This window comes from Ambystoma mexicanum, chromosome 4q (assembly GCF_040938575.1).
Source record: "Ambystoma mexicanum isolate Mex_15411 chromosome 4q, UKY_AmexF1_1, whole genome shotgun sequence".
Classification (NCBI taxonomy): domain Eukaryota; kingdom Metazoa; phylum Chordata; class Amphibia; order Caudata; family Ambystomatidae; genus Ambystoma; species Ambystoma mexicanum.
Genome location: NC_090928.1, coordinates 447,580,962 through 447,601,277, shown reverse-complemented (window position 1 = coordinate 447,601,277; position 20,316 = coordinate 447,580,962). Strand labels below are relative to the sequence as shown.

The window sequence follows — 20,316 nt, the reverse complement described above, 5'->3', positions numbered from 1 at the left end:
GTATACCACATTATTGGTATTGCAGTTTGTGAAATATCTCTGTTCCCAGGGGTATTTCCATCCTATATCGATGGATGTTGTTTGTTCGGTGAATTTACAGGCTGTACATATTTATATTTATATTTATTTATATTTATTTTATTTCTATAGCGCACCAGGCCCAGGGGCAACCGGGCGCATCACTTGGATACAACAAGATAAAGCAGACATGGCAGTAATTACAATGTTTACAGGTAAAATTACATAGTTTACAAGCAGAATAAAAACAAAAGAAGACAAGCAGAGTGTATATACAAGGGTACATCAAAGTACAAGTTAAGCAGTGCGCCAGTGTTAGATGTCTTGGGAGGACAGCCAAACTTTTGTAAGGTGTTTAAATCTCAGAAAGAAAGGTTCTGCCCTCAGCTCATTAGGGAGTGAGTTCCATAATTTAGCTGCCATGATGGGGAAGCTGGTTCCACCTGATCTTTGGAGATTGAATTGTGGGATGACGAGGCAGTTGGCTTGGGCCATTCTACGAGGTCTAGTGGGGCAGTGAAGGGCAAATCTGTTAGCCAGGTAACGGGGAGCTTGGTTGTGAAGACATTTATGAGCGAGAGCCAGAGATTTCAAGGAAATTCGGTGGGGAATTGAGAGCCAGTGAAGGTTACGTCTAGTGTCAGCTATGTGTTGGCGCCTGGGAATGTTAAGGGCCGCTCTGATCGCATTGTTTTGGACAATTTGTAACTTATTTAAGTAAAATAAATAATTAGTAAAAAGCAACTTTTTACTAATTATCCTTCTGTCATTTATGTGTTAAAAAACTTGGGTATAGACAGGAGGCGACCACCTTCTGACTCCCATTTGTTGTTACTCATCCTTCTGGCGAGATAGTCTGGTATATACTTATAAAGATGTTCCAACACCAATGGACACAACAACACTGTGGAATACATCAAGACCACTGGGACACACACCGTGTGGGAACTGTACAGCCTGTAAATTCACCGAACGAACAACATCCATCGATATAGGATGGAAATACCCCTGGGAACAGAGATATTTCACAAACTGCAATACCAATAATGTGGTATACATAATCCAGTGTCCATGCAACAAAAAATATATTGGGATGACCACGAGGGCCATCAAACTACGGATCGGAGAACATAGGTCCAATTTTAGAACTAAGAAACAAACAGCTCCCTTAGTGGAACATAATATTGGAATGTAACATACAGAGAATGACCTCAAATGGACCATGCTGGAAAAGGTTACAGTACCAAAAAGAGGGGGTAATGTACTGGATCTCCTGCTTAGGAGAGAACAACAATGGATTTTTAGATAACAGAGCCAGAAGTTTGGCCTCAACGAAGAAATTTGTTGGCAAACACTGGCAGTCCAGTGAATACACAAACACAGATAATGTAGGACAGAAAATGTTGATAGGTACACAATGACAACACGTCCCACCTCTGGATCTTTGTCCTGACAAAACGTTCGAAAAAATCCTTGAAAATATGTCCTAACGAATTGCAGATGACAACATAGCCACATTGGCCTGCAATACCTGTGCACACCCACAACAGGACCACACATCCCAGCGTCCTCCTGCGACCTGGAGTCACGCTTTCGGAGGGATGACAGAACCGACTGAGATAAAAGACACGGAGCTCGATAACCGTGTTTTATCATACCTCTGGGTTTCTTTGTCCTGATAAAATGCTCAAAAAATCCTCTAAAAATATGTTCTAACGAATTGCAGATGACAACATAGCCACAGGGGCCAGCAATACCAGAACATACGCATAACGGGACCACACATCCCAGCATCCCCCTATAATATATAATCTGGAGCCACGCCTCCTAAACGATGACAAAGCCGATGGAGAAGAAAAAGACACAGGGCTTGATAACCGTGCTTGAATATATGGCCAAGCTTCCATCACATAAACAAAGGATGCAGCGCACGAAGGGACTACATATCCAAGCTCCCTTCGCGAGATCCAGAGCCGTCCGTGGATTGAGAAAAACTGAAAATTATACCATAGAACATACACAGATGTAGAGACGGCTCCATATATACATCAATTAATCTCCAGGTGTCTTTTAGCTCCCCTAGATTGAAAAGACTATACTGTGACGTGACCACTATGCAGTAATATAAACGAACCACCATTTAAAATGGCGCCGTAAACAAACAACCGACGTAGATGCGGCACGAACAGGGAAACCATTAAGGTAAGCAGAATAAGCACTCTGGGCCTTGATGCTGATAGAATATAGAGAAATGGCACTCTGCACTCTCGTTTAGTAAATATGGGGGGACGCAAGGTTTTACTTAGGAAAAACGGCTCTTCACACGGAACACTTTTCCATCCTGTTTACACTGCTACATGTAACTGACATGCAGGCACCTAGGGGTTTTATTTTATTTTGATCCTAGACAAGCCGCGTGCAGCTAACAATAGGAACGACCTAGTGTACCCTTGTTGCAAGTTAGATAATTAGGCACTAATAGTAACGGGAGGTTTGTTTGTCATTGATTGCAGCGACCCGTGTATGAACCACAAACATAGAGGAACCGTACCAGATTCTTCACGTCACTCAGCGCAGTGAAGACAGGTGAATTATCTACTTATGTCCTGCGCTATCTTGAGTAATTTCGATTTTGTATAAAATAATGACTCCAGCCGAATACATTCTTTGACTCCACAGACCCCAGCAAGACAATCAACGCAGAAGTCCAGAAGAGTCCATGCACTGTTCCACCACTAGCATGTCCACATAGAGAATCCAGTTCCAAGTACCTGAGTATAGTTAAGGATTCCTCCAACACGAAGAAACGGGAACAAAGTACCCATTGTCAGAAACACTTTTTAGACTGATGGCAGTTTCCGTTTGTCTTTTCTTGTCTTTTTTAACCCATTAGGACCAAGGGAACAATTGATTAGCTCTATGGGTACCCGAAGATATCCTCACAAAACTGCATGATTTGGATACTGTATAGAGAACATTACAAACTCTATGCACTTGTCCTGAAGAAAGCGGCCAAAGACTGAATCCCGCTGAAACCAGTTGACTTATTCTGAAGTAGCTCTGGACTGATAACCCAGGCTCCGATACCCCACATATGAAAATGAAAGGGCTCGTCTAAAGAACAATATCATAGCGATTTACAACTAAACAACTAATTGTTGAATAGGAAATCAGCTTTTTAAGTTATTTTATTCCCTTGTCTGATCACTTCAGACTAGATTGTTTTTCTTTTATAAGACATACACATTGGAGGCGGTAATATTAAAAGTTTACACCGACCCCCATTAGGTATGCACGCAAACGGTAGTATTTAGGAAAGCAATGAGAGAGGAAAGGGTCAGGATCTCTACATACCATTTGTAGTCGGCACACCAGCACTGACTAGGGCTGGTTTTCACTGCAATTATTCTGTAGGAGATATCTGACACAGGGCCATTTAACTATCGCTATGCTCCCAGCTGCAGGAATAACTTTTTACTAATTATCCTTCTGTCATTTATGTGTTAAAAAACTTGGGTATAGACAGGAGGCGACCACCTTCTGACTCCCATTTGTTGTTACTCAAAGAATTTGAGAGTCTTTTTTACAGAATTCACATTTTCCTTTGCTCAGTTTTGTAGGGGTGGACCTCCGATCTCCTTAACCCAAAATAGGACCACCTCTTAAGAAGCGAGTGCACGTTTGTCCGTAAAGTTTATTGTACAAACGGCCAGGATGGGCTAGATGACTCTTTCGAGACCGGACTAACCAGATTGTTCTCGAAACACACAAATGTTTCACAATATGTACATTTTGCAACAGTTAACACACACCCACATATTTCATTACAAAGTCATCCACCCTAAACATGACTGGTCAATCCTATACAGATAAATCTAATCCCCCTCAGTTCCCAAGCTCTCATTGGATACATTTATTTAACCACCATCCCCTTTCGACATACATTTGCATTATTTCATATTTACAGCACACCCCTTTTTGGGATTTTTCCGTAGCAGGTCATGACATCGCATGGTTACATATTTGCACAGAAATCCTAATTTTTTTTACAAGTTACATCTGGTCGAGGACCTCTAATCCCAGTCGTAATGCCCATGGCTTTACCAAGGATACTTCAACAGTATGAGGAGGTAGAGAAACAAAGAAGTTCCCTTTGAACTGACGATAAGCATCTCATCTATCCAGACTTGCTGGCATCCTCATTTCACGCTAATCTCCAACGAATACCATTTCAGTACGCATGACCTCTGGCCACATCCTGGTCATTCCTGAGAGCCTGATCAAAACCCATAAACCATTTATCCACTCTGCCCTTAAGCGCCCTTTGCACCGGGTTAATTACCTGGCCCCAACCTGACCCAACCAGATAGCCAGACTTCCCTGGACACTGAATAACAGACTCCCATGTACTTAAAAAGATTACATCTCCTCTCCACAAAAGCACTAAGTTGTAAAACTCTTGCCTAGCCACAGCTGACCATTTGATGTTATCACAGCTGCCCGAATGCAGTTAGCTGCCATCCCCAAGCCTTCAATCTTGAAGAACCAGCTTCCCAGGTTGCACAGAGTTTAGCTCGCCACCCAGGTTTCTGCAGCCTACACAACCCCTAGCTATGAGGGGACCAGCGATATACAGATTTGTGCATTCGCCATGTACCCCCTTGTTCCCCAACTGTCCCAAACACATTTCCCTGAAGACCCTGTGTATGCATGTCTGTGCATGTATGTTGAAGGCTACCGCGTCCCCTCACAGTGGCTTCTCCACAAATCTCCTTTCTCGAGTGTGCATGTGAAGCTCCTTGCTTCCCATCTTAAGGCGCTACGTGGCACGCCACGTGATTACATTATGTTTATATTGTATTGGCAGCCTTTTCATTGGGCCTCATTAAGGGTTTGAAGGGTCCGGTAATTCCCTTTCCCGGGACCCGGACCCGGTACATCCCCATTCCCATTCAAGGGGGCTCAATGGGAATGGGGAGGATGCTAACAACGGGCCTGTTAATCATGGGCCTGTTGTTAGCATCCTGGTCTGCTAGCGGGTCCCGCTAAGGATGCCTGGTCTGGCAAGACGTCCGTAGCGGGACCCGCGAGTAGACCTCGTAATGAGGCGGTAGAGGGATAACGGCGCCGGCACCTCTACCGGCGCCGTTATCCCTCTACTGCCTACGTTGTAAGGAGGCCCATTATGTTGCAACGTGCCTGCAAATCTCAAATGTATCAACTATACACAAAATAACACTAATAGTAACGCTATCCCATTCTCATTAACAACACTAGATACATGATTAATGGCAACATCACGCCAACATCGCCATCACCCCAGTCACCAATATGGCACACGCAGCATGAACCACTCTTTCCCGTTCAGACCTTTATCAGCCACCCCAACATTGTCAATCCTGCTGCCTCGAGTGCCAGACATACGCGATGCAATGTGTCATCATGCTCACGCATGGATTTGCCAAAGACTAAAATCCCATCACTGCAATTGAGACAATTTGGCACATGCTTAATTACTTTATTAATTTTTTCCCGGAATATCTCCACTGTGGATGATATTCTGAAATGGAGGCGTTTATATCGGTATAGTCCCATGTGGGTCATGAACGTGGTGATATACCGAGATTCTGGGCCCAGTTCCAGCTGATAGTAACCTTTGTTGAGGTCTAGCTTTGACATTATAATCGCCCGATTTAACAGATGGATCATCTCCATAATTATGGGTGCTTGAAGTCTTTCCCTTTGGATGGCTTCATTTGGCCTTTGCATGTCCACACATAATCAGATGGACCCGTCTGCCGCCTTTTTGGAACTGGCACATTTTGGTACACATATGGAGTGGGTCCAGTCACTGGTTCAATGATGCTGAGGTTCAGTAGCTGGCGTATTTCACTCTCAACTTGTTTCTGAATATTTATTGGGATCCCCCTGTAGCGCTGTGTACATGACTGACTGATCTATGTGTAGACATATTTTGCAGTTTCGTAATTTGCCTAGACCTTTGAAGAGTGTTGGGAATGCCTTTTCCACATTGTCGTCTTGTGCTATATATTTGATATAAGATGTGGACCAAACCCATGTCCATGGCCATCTTAAAACTCAGTATGCATCCGCTGTCCGTCTCAGTGGTGAGCATGTGCAATTGAATCGTGCAGAGTGTGATTTATGTGTGGTAGGTAATGGGGAATTTGTCGTATATGGATAAATATCCACTGTTGAGGCTTTCAATTTTGGAGGATTACATAGGTTTGTGTATGCCTCTTCAATCATTACATTTACTGTTGCGCCTGTGTCAATTAAACATTCTGTCAGCATGTTATTGACTTGCATCATCAGTTTAGGGCTGTGTTCCTTTGCTATCTCGTTTCCTAATGCCCACAAATACCTTTTCTTTTTCTGGTCATCCGGTGAGGAGGATGAGTCACTGCCCGATTGCGATCTGACCTCCAGGTATCGTTCATGTCTTCTTAGTTGATATGAGCTTCTCCTTTCTGGGGGGTAGCCTCTCTTCGCTTGGTATTTGTTACCTTCCCTTTCTGGTTGTCGCTATACCTTGTGTTCACGGTTATTTTTGTACTCATCCGATCTATATTTCACATATCTACTCCCCCCTCTTGGTGATGTAGTTTGGGGTGCTAATATGGGTACATTCCAGCATACAGCTCTGAAATTATCATCTCCGCTACACGCCTCACATTTCCGACATAGCGCTATACAAGTGCCCTCAAGAGGGAACTCGTACCTACATCTGAAACAGGTCTTGTCCACAGGTTTGACACTGTCACCTGGGCCAGGCCTTAGCTTCTTGATGGTGTCCTGATCTTTTGTCACAGGTCCCACTTTGACTTTGGTCATGTTTATCACCTGCTGCTCGATGGCCGACTCCGTTCTCACCATTGCCAGGATCTCTTCCAATGATCTTTGCTTTTGGAGTAAACTTTTTCAGAATTCTGGGAATTTACACCCAGCTACGACTTGAGGTCGTAGTGCCTTGTCATTTGAATATCGATCGAATGCACAATGTTTTATGTGTATTCTGAGTCACATCACAAAGTTGCCTAGTGCCTCGCCTTTTTCTTGCTTGATTGTGTGAAACACATGCCTCTGTAATCAACATTAGTGTGAGGTGCAAAGTATCTTGATAGCGCCTCCTGAATTTCTAGAAATGTCGCCTTTTCTTCATCGGCCAATTCGTACAAAATGTCACGTACAGCTAGTGTAAACATGTTCTTCCTTCTCTCATCATCCATGGCCCCAATATATCCCTTGAAATGTTTGATCCAGCTTATCCACGGCGGTCCCAAATTGCTGGTGTCTGTGAGATCAATGATGTGTCCTAATTGCTAAGGTGTTGCATTCTGTTAGGGAGAATTCTCTCTTAAGGCTAATTTCCCAAACCTAGTGAGTCCCCCAGCAGCTTTGCTGGATTTTTGGGGTTTATTTTTTTCTCCTGCTAAGAGTGAGACTCTTTTTCTACCACTCTTAGACATGATTTGAGATATCCTTTGACTTTGTGATGTGTTTTATGGGCTAAGGGGTCTTTTACTCCATAGGGCTTCATGTGGTTTTTGGGAAGTGTGTTACACAGCACCCTAAGTGCAGTAACACAGGGGTGTCATAGTGACCCCCAAACATAGACTCCATACCCTGGGACTGACTACTGTCTCCCAGGGCATGTAAAGTCACCATTGACTTTACTAGTCTTAAATTGGGAACAGAACCAGTACAAACCATCATATTGTGGAAGTACTGGTAGGGGTAATTAGATTGCCCCTGGGTCTGTTTTCGAGGGGGCACTGTGCAGTCCCCCCTCGTCGAGTTTCTGGCTGGTGGCAGTGGTTACCACGTGAAATAATCCTTAAGAATATTTACTATGGGATTTTCCCATTCATTTTAAACGCACCACTTTTTTGGTGCAATGTTAAAGATACCGCCGGGTTATTTATTTAATATTTATTCCCCGGTTGGGTCTTTTCACCAGGACTCGGTTTTAAAATGGCATTTGTGTTTGCCTCTGTAACTCCAACCCACGTCGAGCCCTTTTGTTCAACTTTTGGCGGGCTTCTACACAGAAGCCTCCAAAAGTGGTGCCACTCTGGCTGGGTATACAGGATGTGTGGGAGGGGGGTTTAGGCACCCTGGACTGAGTTGCCTCGGCAACTCAAGTCGCACTCTTGTGTGATTGGCCCAGTGGTGAGCCGCCCGGCTCACCACTTAGCATGTTTGAGTGACAGCTAGGACTGATGAATGGGCGTTTTCTGCATAAAAGCAGGGCTTTGGGGACTGGGACTTCAGACGTCGCCACAGGACCAAAGAATCCGAAGAGGGAGAAGCTGAGCCAACCTGCAACGACGACACCACCGGTGGAGCCCTGCTGAACTGACTCACCACTTCTTCCAACGACAGAGGAGATCTTCATCCCGAAGAGTCTTCTTCCTTTGACTGGTGGGGATAACCAGTTTGCCCGCCTTTTCGCCTTCCCGGATCATCTCGTGGCCGCCTTGCCTGTGCCAAGCACCCCGGCAACCGGGATACCACATTTTTCCACTACTGCAAATAAAAGGGTAGTACATTTTAACCGGAGAACTCTGCGGCTGGTTTCTTCCCTGGCAGTGCAACGACCTTCAGCTTTCCTCCACTTCGAGATCTTCTCTTCCTTTGGACGACGCCGCAACTTGCATCCACTGCCAGGAACAACTGCTCCCGCTGGAGGATTCTCTCAACTTTCAAGGTACTGTGTCCGCCTGGCCTCCCTCGCAACGGTCTGTGTGGGGTGTCTCATAAATCCTCATCTTACCACTTGGGTTGGCCCTAGGCTGGCTAACTGAACTTTTCTGAGCTGAACTGATTCCTTTTTAAACTCTCTGCAAGACTTTCCAAGCCTTTTAAACTGTGTGATCTTGGGCGCATTGGTGTTCTACTCTCTCAAAGAGGGAGCCTGGCCTCTGAACTTTTTGCTCACAAGTAGACTTTGACTTTCCTGCCTTGCTGAGTGATTCTAAAGTATTGTGTTATGTGCTGTTCCTAATTTCTACCTTTTCCCTCCCTTTTTCTTAACTTATTGGAGTGCCATCTTTAGTTAAGCGCTCACCTCTGTCTGGAAATAAGTGGTGTTAACTAAGACTTGTCTAATAAGGAATAAGGGATGTATATATATTAATAGTGACTGTGTTTTTGAACTTGCATACAATAATAGTGCTAGAGTGTGTCTAAGTGCGTCTTTAAATACATAATTATATACTTGATACCAAAGCTCTGGTCAGTGTTTGCTTGTGCTACTGTATTTTGGTACCTATCTTGTATACTCTATATACTGTCTAACTCTTCTTGAGAGAGGTCTGGCTGCTCAGCCACAGCTACCAGGTACATCTTTGTGGTACAGACTGCTACCAATTGGGTTTACTGCCAACACCTGTAGTCTTAAGCCTTTTGCAGTGGTCCCTAAGGGAACTGCACAGGTTTCTGCCTAACACATTCCCCTGTGCCATTTAGAACACTCTCGATGATCTTGCTGACACAGTTATTGGAATATCCTCCTCTGACATTATTAGCACTGCCTTCCCATGTGCACTGTGTACCAGGCCAACTATGCACCCTTATCAGAAGCCTCATTCCTGCAGGCAATTGGCTCTCCTGCCTGTCTGCTGCTTAAATGTGTGCACAGCAGCGCAGACCCTTTTCTCTAGGCTGCCGCCAATCCCACTGCTGCCACGCAAAGCACCTGCTGTACAGAACCGCTCAAGGTCCTTGCGCAGCACAGGGATTCAGCCCTGTTGTGCCTCCAGTACGAAGACGTCGCCATTGGGACTTTCGGTAGGCAGCGGGTGCTTAGTGTTCACTCGACACTGTAGTTAATAATGGAGGCCACACAGGATAATGCTGGTAGCAGCATACTTTGTTCATACCCTGAGGACATCCTGTCCTCGTACGTCACTTCCTTTGACCACCCCATTTTTCCCAAGTCCACCTCTACAGAACTAGGCTGATTGTCGACATGACAGAATCCTTGAGCAAACGTGATCTAAAAAAGTATTAAAGACCTTCTCCAGAGCAACGTTTCTTCAAAGATGGTTTGGCTGAGTTACATACAAAATCTTGGGCCTGGAGTCTCTGTACAAAAACACAGAGCCTGAAACGCCTGTTGTCTCAATTCTGAAATATCGTTTTTTCGAATTTCATAATTGAGAAAGAGAGGCTAAGGGAATTATGCAAGCCGTCTATATGGAGTAATTTACTTTTGAAATCATGTGTGGGACAACAACTTTTTCTGGAATGGGTTAAAAATATATGAACTGGAACTTTTAACAAGGTTCGTATTGAATTTGCTCCCACTTAAATCAATAACTTCAAACTGATCTTATCCAGGGAAAAATCATAAGTATCCTCACCAAAAGACTTATTGCATTTTATACTCTTTTGTCCTTCTTATTCAAAGAGGAGATCTGAAACCATATTCGTCATTCTGAGAAACATGCACTTCACCTAATGTCGGCTGGCATTAGTGTATCTATAATTGCTGCATTTTCAGCTTGTTTCTATGCTGTCCAAAGACTTCTTGTTTATGCACTTCGAGTAAGGAAGATGAATATTTTGAATACATTGTTATTCAATTTTTATGAAACATGTGTATTAATTTATATTTTTGATGATTTTATAAAAAAAACTTTAATACATGTGCTGGGAATTTAGACCAGATATTTTAAATGTTGAATTGCCACTTGCCACTGCCTTAAGTTCTTTATGCTGCAACACCACAGCAAGTCCTAAACTATATTGCAGATAAAATGGTTTATGATCTGGAGGCCAATTATAAAGAATGTTTAAAAAGAGGCTAACAGATACAATAGAACACAGGTAGGAATTTCTATGTAACATCACTTATTTCTGTCAAGGTCTTATCTCCCAAACTAAGAGAATTTAAGCTAAAAGCATACACCCCCACTTTGAGATTTAACATGGTATGTATAATTATAATTAGAATTCTTCTTTTATGATAGATCCAAGATGGCCGCCGGCGAGAGCAGTCGCACATAATCGGCGCTCCGCCGGGGCCGCCAATCTAAAGCACTACCCACAGCAGCAGCGGCCGGCTTCGCGCCCCCCCCGCACCCCCCCAGGGACAGCTGAAGGCCTCCCCGCCCTTCTCCCCCTGGGGGGGGCTGGAGCGCCGATCGAGCGGACGCGCGAAGAAGGAAGCGAGGAGAAGCGCGGCCGCCCCCTCCCCCACCGGGGTCGAGTGGGACCGGCTCCCCCGCGCGGGGATCGACGCGCAGGGCAAAGCTACGCAGGGAAGCGGCCCGCGACACTACAATCGCGGAGGCAGAGCGGGGCCTCGCTCCGGGGGCCCCAGGAGAAGCGCGGCCGCCCCCTCCCCCACTGGGGTCGAGTGGGACCGGCCCTCCCGCGCGGGGATCGACGCGCAGGGCAAAGCGACGCAGGGAAGCGGCCGGCGGCACTACAGTCGCGGAGGCAGAGCGGGGCCTCGCTTCGGGGGCCCCCGGGAGGGAGAAGCGGCATCAAGGAGATCGGGGCGGACCGCTGGAGAGGAGGAGCGGGGGCCGCCCTGAACAGAAGCCGGAAAAATAGAGGTGAGCCTGCCCGGGGAGGGGGGCACAAATAAACCTCCCATCCGCCCTCACATGGACTGGGCTTCCCCCGGGGCCCATAGAAGGGATCTTCCACAACAAAGGCCCACCAGGCCTAGGCAGACAGAAGGACTTGCCCACTAAGGGCTTGTACGACCGACCACCCACAAAGCCCGACCCAAGAGGGCACGGCAACCGGGGTGGGGGTCTCGGGAGGGGAAAACCCGAGAAGCAACCACAATCAGCCACTAGAGAATCCTCCGACGGGCCGACGTGGGAAGGAGCAGTTTCCACTCCAAGCCAGGGTTCCCCCCCACCCACAACAGCACAATAGGGGAACAGAACCGGAGGGGGACACGACGACGCAACGCCCCCCCCACACAGGCACCCCAACAAAGCACAATACAATGTCAAGAGCAAAAGGTAAGGGGAACCCCACCCCACAGACACCCCAAACGTCGAAACAAGGTGCAGATATACTTCAACTGTGGTCAACAGAAGGGTCAACGCAATCAAGGGGGAGAACTCAGGGAGAACCGATGGGAGAAGCAGAGGCTATCTCCCAGAGTCAACAACCACTGACCAAGGGAGACATGCAAAGCTGGCTCATGAACCTGCAGGAAAATCTCATGTCAACAGTCCAAGAGCAGTTTACGACCATGAAGGATGAACTAAAACAAGTGGTGCAAGACATGAGAATAGACATAAATAACCTCGAGGAGAGAACCGACGTGGTGGAGAAAGCAGTACAAGGTCTTGAAGAAGACACGAGACAGATTAGCGAGACACAAGAACAATTGGTGACGCTCACACATAACATGGAACTACAATGTGAAGATCTGGAGAACCGCTCAAGACGCTCCAACATCAGAATCAAGAACATGGCGGAGACAGTACTAGACAAAGATCTGAAATTGGCGGTAAAGGAAGTGTTTAGAGACATTCTGGGGGTACAAGAAACAGAAGACATCGGAGTCGACAGAGTCCATAGGGTTGGACCAAAAAGAACGGGGGCCCCAGGGGAAAGACCACGCGATGTCCTAGTGGCCCTCTCTTCTTACCCGCAGAAAGAACAGATACTCAGAAGGGCCAGGGAAATGGAACATATCAAAATGAATGGGCAAGACATCCAACTGTACCAGGATCTGGCTCTGATTACCCTTCAAAAAAGAAGAGCAATGGCCCCATTGGTGAAAGTGCTAACGGAAAAACAAATCCGCTACAAATGGACGTTCCCATTCGGACTCCTATTTTCCTGGGAAGGGAAACAGAGGAGGGTGACAACATTGGAAGAAGGCCTAAGCACCTTGGGGCTACCGGAAGGGGAGACGGAGCGGGGGGAAGCTGCTAACAGGAGTGAGCGCACGAAAAGGCTTATGGGCTGGGAAACAACCAAACAGAAGAAGGCAATGACGGGGAGGGAGACAAGGAGGAAAATACCTTGAAGAACTCAATAAAAGTATATCTGAGGGAACGGATTCGGGTATGGAGACACCGGAACCGGGTGGGGGGGGCGCGGATGCTGCGTCGAACGGACAATACACTGAAGGCGGTCTGGCGGAGTCCAGGCGGCTTGGAACTCGGTAAAGTCCAATGGAACAATGGGGTTTAGGAATCCCCACCACATACCCCCTGAGAGATGGGAGGGCAGGGAGCGAAGGGCGCAACGCCCTAGCGTCAATAGGAACCCTTGCCCCACTCGGGGGACAGTTTTTGTTGGGGTTTAAAGTTAATGGTTGGGGGGGAGAGGGAGTTCAAGGGAGGGGGAAAAGTCGGAGAACTCTGATTAATGAATCATACATCACAGGCGCACCGAAGCAACGGCACTTGAACAATACAACATGGGGATGATACGCCTTGTTTCATACAATATTAGGGGGATGAACCACCCAACGAAAAGAGCGAAACTGGAGCAACAGTTCAAAAGGGGGAAGGCCGACATCCTACTCCTTCAAGAAACCCATATCAGAACAAGGGACAAACAGAAAACAAGGATAAAAGGTTACAAAATATGGGCACAAGCGACGGCAAAGGAAAAAAAGGCAGGGGTCCTGATTGCGGCGAAGGAAGGGAAAGATTTCAAACTTCTGGACATAACAGTTGATAAAGAAGGCAGATACGCTTTCGCCAATGCAGAAATCGAGGGATCTCTCGTCACACTAGCCTCGATATACGCACCAAATCAGGGGCAGGATGGCTTCCTCAGGGACACTCTGTCAAAACTGGAGGTCTTCGCGAGGGGGGATGTGATCCTGGGAGGGGACCTTAACATGACGTGGAACCCAAAATTAGATAGGAGTACAGGTAAAACACAAGGCCAGGGGGCACCTACAAAGCGCCTGCGACAACAAATGGACCAATTGGCCCTAAATGATGTATGGAGGGAGAGAAAAGGCGAACAAAGGGGCTACACCCACTTCTCACATGTCCATAACACCATGTCCAGGATTGACTACTTCTGGGTGTCAGTGGGCCTGCTGGGAAAAATACAAGATGTAGACAAGGGAGCAATAGCCCTCTCAGACCATGCCCCCCTTTGGCTAGACGTGACTTTCCCAGGGAGAAAGAATGGGCTGTGGAGATGGAAGCTACCCCAGGATCTGATCCAGGACCCTATAACCGGGGAGGCAATCAGGGAAGCGATTGAAGAGTACTTGATTCAAAACGACACAGGGGAGGTAGCACTGAGCGCAGTCTGGGACGCGTTCAAAGCAGTACTGCGGGGAAAGATGATTGCGCTGAAATCTACGAGAGACAAACAAAGGTTTCAGTGGGAAAGGGAATTGGAAAAGGCGATTGAGGACATTCAAGAAAAAATGCTAACACATCCCACGAAGATACTGAAAAAATCACTAAAACACACACAGGGCCAACTAGAGATGCTACGGACGAGAGGCGCAGAAAAAAACCTACTCTATCTGAAACAGAGATATTACATTAAAGCAAACAAAGCGGATAGACTCTTGGCGAGACAGCTCAGGACAAAACAGAAAGAAACAACGATCAAGGCCATACGCGATGCGAAGGGGGACATTCATACACGCACACACGACATGGGGGAAACACTGAGACAATTCTATCAAACTCTCTACTCCACAGAACGCCCAGACACTTCCGCCCAAGACTCATATTTAGAGGCCCTACCGATTCCAAAAATATCAGAAGAAGAGAAACAGACATTAGAGTCCCCTATTAGTGAAGAGGAAATCAGGAAAGCAATAAAAGAACTCCCAGTTAACAAAGCCCCAGGCCCAGATGGGTTTACGGCCCAATTCTATAAAAAATATTCTGACATACTGACCCCGATATTAACCAGGCTCTTAAACTCCTTTAGAGAGAAGGGCAATATAACTCCCACAATGAACGAAGCGAAAGTATTAGTTTTCCACAAACCAGGTAAGGATCCAACGAATCCGGCGTCATGTAGACCAATCTCCCTGATTAACTTAGATGCAAAAATCTACACAAAGATTCTGGCCACAAGATTGTCCCAACTACTCCCGAAACTAATCGGCGAAGATCAATCAGGCTTCATCCCCGGTAGACAAACGCATGACAATACAAGGAGACTCGCCCACCTGGTGGAAAAAATAGGCATATCCCACACCCCTGCGATTCTCCTGTCTGTAGACGCCGAGAAGGCCTTTGACCGAGTCGAATGGCCTCTCCTATTCAAAATCTTGAAGTGTATGGGGTTTGGGGAACAGTACATAGCGAGCATCAGAGCGAACTATAACTCCCCATCCAGTAGAATTGTCATTAACGGCGAGGTTACGGATAAGGTAATCATATCAAGAGGCACGAAACAGGGATGCCCCCTCTCACCCTTACTCTATGCTCTATTTTTAGAACCACTCCTAATAAAAATACGGGAGTCAACCAACATCAAAGGGATAGACATGGCGGGACAACAACATAAAGTGATCGCCTACGCGGATGACATGCTAATAACCCTAGAGGACCCCGAATTAACCTTAGCAGTAGCGGTGAGGGAATTAGAACACTATGGAACCATCTCGGGTCTAAAAATCAATAGGAAAAAATCAGAGATCCTGATCCTGGCAGGAGACACCGCAAAAATAGAAAGGGAAGCCAAGTTGCAGGACCTTAAGATAGTAAAAAGTAGCATAAAATATCTGGGAATAGTGGTTCCACATAACATCGAGTTATTCTACGGGGAAAACTACCCATCACTAATCGCAAACATTAGAAAGGAACTAGCAAGATGGAACCCGCTACAGATTTCGTGGTGGGGCAGAATACAAACTGTCAAAATGGCGATCCTCCCAAGGGTCCTACACTATTTCCAGGCTATTCCGGTGGGAGTCCCCGACACCTTTTTCAAGACCCTGACCAAATTAATATCATCCTTTATTTGGAAAGGGAAAACCCCCAGGATAGCAAAAATGGTCCTAACGGCCCCAACCAGGGATGGGGGGATGGCGCTCCCACATTTTAAAAAATATTATCAGGCAGCACAGCTCAAAGTCCTGAGGGAATGGGTAAGGGAGAATCCGCAGAGGATATGGGCCAAGCAAGATAGGGCAGTAGCTAGGACCCCACTGGTTGAACTCCTTTGGAAACAGAGGCAATACAGACATGAAAATCTGAGGATTAGCGAAATTATGAGGACCACGCTAAAAGCATGGGACCACCAAACACGAACAGGTATTATGACCACGGAACTCAGACCCTTTACTCCCATTTGTAGAAATCCACAATTTCCCCCGGGGATGGAACAAGGGGCATATGACAGATGGGAAGAGGAGGGCATAACCAAAATAGGGGAGATGTTTGCAGACAAAGAAATTATCCCACTGGAATCCTGTATTACTGGCTCAAACCCCCCAAAAGGAGAGAGATATAGATATGAGCAGCTGAAACACTGGCTAAGTTCCCCGAATATCACGGAAGCAGCAACCAGAGATCTCACTGCCTTTGAGACATACCTCATATCCAACACGGGGGAAAAAAAGTGGGTGGCAACTCTTTATAAATTCATAAACACACAAGGGGAGGATATTAAATGGTCCTATAGAATAAGGTGGGGCAGAACATTAGGGAAAGAACCAACGGATAGACAATGGGAGGACCTATGGAAGCAGATCCCCAAGATGACCCGCTCGGCACAAACCAGGGAGATGTGGGTCAAAGTTATGACTCAATGGCACTACACCCCAGAGCGACTCCACTCCATGTACCCAAATGTGTCAAATCTATGCTGGAGAGGATGTGATGAAGTGGGTACCTGGAGACATATTTGGTGGGACTGTGAGGGTATTAAACCATTCTGGGAAGAAATCAGAAACGACTTGGACAAAGTATTCCCAGATGTGGGGCTGCTTGGGGAAGAGGTCTGGCTATGTGGACTCAGGGATGGCACTGCAAGACTATACAGTAGATCACAATGGAGAGCATTCACAGGTCTACTCATCGCGGCATGGACCACCATAGCACAGAAGTGGAAGAGCAAGGATACTCCACTGAAATTCACATGGTTGCAAAAAGTTTGGGCCCACATTACAATGGAGAAAATCACCCACAAAATACAAGGTTCCGGAGACAAATTCGGAAAAGAATGGGAAGGAACCCTGCAATACCTCCAGTCAGACTTTATGGAACAGTGGTGCCCCCACAATATTAAAGTCTCAGATATTTTCAATGCCTAATAAAAGCCAGAGACAATTAGAGCTCTCCGATACAGGGGGAGGGAGGGGGGGGGTAGAAGGGTTTATTAACCAAAGTTTCAAAGTTAATTCTCGTTGTATCCATGCAAACTAATAAAGATATGTTTTAAAAAAAAGAATTCTTCTTTTATAATGCGCTTAATACCAGAGATTGGTTTGTAAGTGCGGGATCCGAACCTGTGTTGCGCTGTGCCGTTTTACTTCCAAGACAAAAGCATTGTCTCTGAGCTATCCTACCTTACCAATGCCACATAAGATGCAGCATGTTTGAATGTCAGGCCCAGCATGTTATACTACAATCCCTAACTGGGCCCTAAGGCTTCCTTTAAATGTCATTTCACTGCTTTGTGAGATAGGTCCTACCACCCTTCCCTAAGCACTGCTCACCTTACTTTGTAGCTCCTTATTCGGACAGGAGCCAGAACAGAAGTAAATGCCCTTACACAGACATTCCTGCCTGTATGCTATTGTAACTAGTCGCTCCTTTGCAAACATGTTGTTTAACTGACCTTCTGACAATAACAGGATTCATTTCTCCAATGTGGTTGAAGAATTGCCATGGCATTGCAACCATACACCTGAGAGAATTCAAGCTTTAAGGTGATTCATATACATATTTGACCCGTTATAATTCTTTTGTAAATACTTTTGTGGATTTGATTTTGACTCTGACATAAAGCTGAAATTGAAATGATTTCATTGACAAAATGTGATTAATATGAAATTTGTTTCCATTTCTGTGATTGACTCTGTTGTTATGCTACCAAACCTAAGTTCCACCCTGAATTCCCTGTGCTCAAAATTACATAACCGACTTATAGCTCTAGAAGCACATTTCTTTGGCTACATCTAGCTTTCCTTTTTCACAGACAATGGGCCTCATTATAAGCTTGCCGGTCCGGAAACAAGGGTGCCGGTAAGCTCACCGGCACCCTTGTTTCCAGACCGGCAAACTACGTGTCTGCCTACTGTGGCCGCTGTGCCCAACAGGTCGGACCCTGCCGGGCGCTGCTGCCACGGTAGGCAGAGTTTGCCTCTCTGGCATTAGAAGGATTTTCTCTCCACTAAAGGAGCACATTACTGTATCAAATACCCTTCCACACCTTAAACCTGTCCTGATCAAATCCCTTTGTCTTGTTTCACCCCCAGTGATTGGCCATACTGGTTTATCCTTCAACAGATGAGTGGGCCTTGCTCCAAAATATTACCATTCCTTTTCCCTCTGCGTCCCTGTGTGGTCTGAGAGTCCAAATGGATCCTCAACTAGATCTTGTTCCACAATAACAATGGTTGCTGCACCACCAGCAAAACATTAGGAAGAATTGACAGGGAACCCATGAAATAGGTTGTCCCAGAGAGGGAGGAGTTTCAAAAACATGACGATTCGCTGTATGATGTTAAAATAAGGCTTTTCTAGAAGAATGCTCTTTCCTTTCATGTACACAGAAAACAACAGCATTTTTGTAAGAGAAATCTGCTCCTGTCGGGTATATCAATATTTCAAATGTACATTGTCTAGCACACACCTGGGCCCAATAAGGTAACAGATTAGGAAAAGTGTGGCATTTGCAATACTTGGGTCTGATGGTGAGGCTATTCTTCCTTGAAGGGCACCCCCATAAGAGTTTGCAACACTACATAAATGTTAATTATGTACCGTACTTAAAATGACATGCATTTGTGTTCGCTGCTTTACCTGATGACAATTTGAAATGTCAACTTCTAAAAGTGAGGCTATTCAAAATGAAAATTCTATGGGGTAATTTGCTGGCATTACCTGAACATACTCTTCCTACAATACCTACCTGCTCCTAAAATATTACCTGTGAAGAGTATTCTGCTTGAAAGGGGATGCAGTATAGGGATACCAGGGTTCCCATGTTCAATTTCTATATATAAATTGTGCTTCTTAAATAATGATCGTTATCTGTGCCATGTAGGAAATGGGCTCTAGACAGACTCCCGGTATATTATTGAATTTCTTTCACCATGCTTCTCATTAAACAAGCGTTTTTATAACGAAACTCGTAGTTTGCTGGTGCGATAAAGCATCCGGTAGCAGTAATTGGCAGAGGTTTTACCAATGCTGCCAAACTCGTAATGAGGCCCTGTGTCTTTAATTCTACTGAATCTGCTGGAATAGCTTTAGTTATTCTTTCAGATTATTTTTTATGGATTGTAATTTTATCCAGTTTCCTGGATAAACTGCATCATTTCTTATGTTGCCTTTGGCACTGGTTTTACTGCTACATTATATTCATTTGTATTTTATTTAGCTTTTCATTGCTCATTGTAGGGGTAGGCGTTGTGCTAAACCAAATGTTTCAATGAAGAAATAAAAATATCACCCACTGTGCTAAATAAGGCAATTGTTTATAACCACATGAAAAAGAAATTACCACCACTAGATCACAACTCTTCATTTAAATTAAGGACTGTCTAATATTCTAATGCAACACATCAAAGACAACTTCTAAAGAAATAAAAGTTCATTTTTGGGGCCTGGGATAGATGGGCAACAAAAATGATTTGTAAAATATCAAAACCTTTTGCTTTATGCAAATAACACAGTAGGACATATGTCCTCCTGTAATTGTGTATCATGTTAGGAAAACATAAGAATATACAAATACAGTCGTTCCAGTTTGGTAATCAAAATATATTGAGAATGGGTAAGGCCGCTCCAAGATTTCTCATGCATTTCCAATTTATGAATGCTTTGTGTGAAAGAGAAAATGTAACAACAAATGAACACCTGGTCCTTTCAAGCAATGGCTGAACAATGTTGTAGCATAACAGCTATAAAACAATTGCAGGATTTTTACCATGATCTTTCTTTGAAAATATCTGCAATCTGTCTCTTTAGTTTGGCAATCTTCTCATCTCTGTGGCTTATGTCAGCTTGACCTTGTTTCTTTATCGTTGTTAGTTCCCCTTCATACTTCATAAGAAAACAAACAGATAAGAAATATTAGTACAGTAAAACAAGTGAGAAAATTAGAGTAGCTTGACTAAGAGCAGATGTG

At 45.2% G+C, this 20,316-nt stretch overlaps 1 protein-coding gene across 5 annotated transcripts in view; it reads right to left on the bottom strand.

Annotated features, from left to right (window-relative positions):
* The window catches only part of LOC138467780 (dynein regulatory complex protein 9-like), a 960,790-nt gene that overhangs the window by 397,873 nt on the left and 542,601 nt on the right, over window positions 1-20,316 (bottom strand). For all 5 annotated transcript variants that reach the window (XM_069608026.1, XM_069608024.1, XM_069608027.1 and 2 more), the window contains one exon: window positions 20,116-20,231. In XM_069608026.1, coding sequence (XP_069464127.1) covers window positions 20,116-20,231 — 116 coding nt within the window. The remainder of the gene's footprint in view (window positions 1-20,115; window positions 20,232-20,316) is intronic.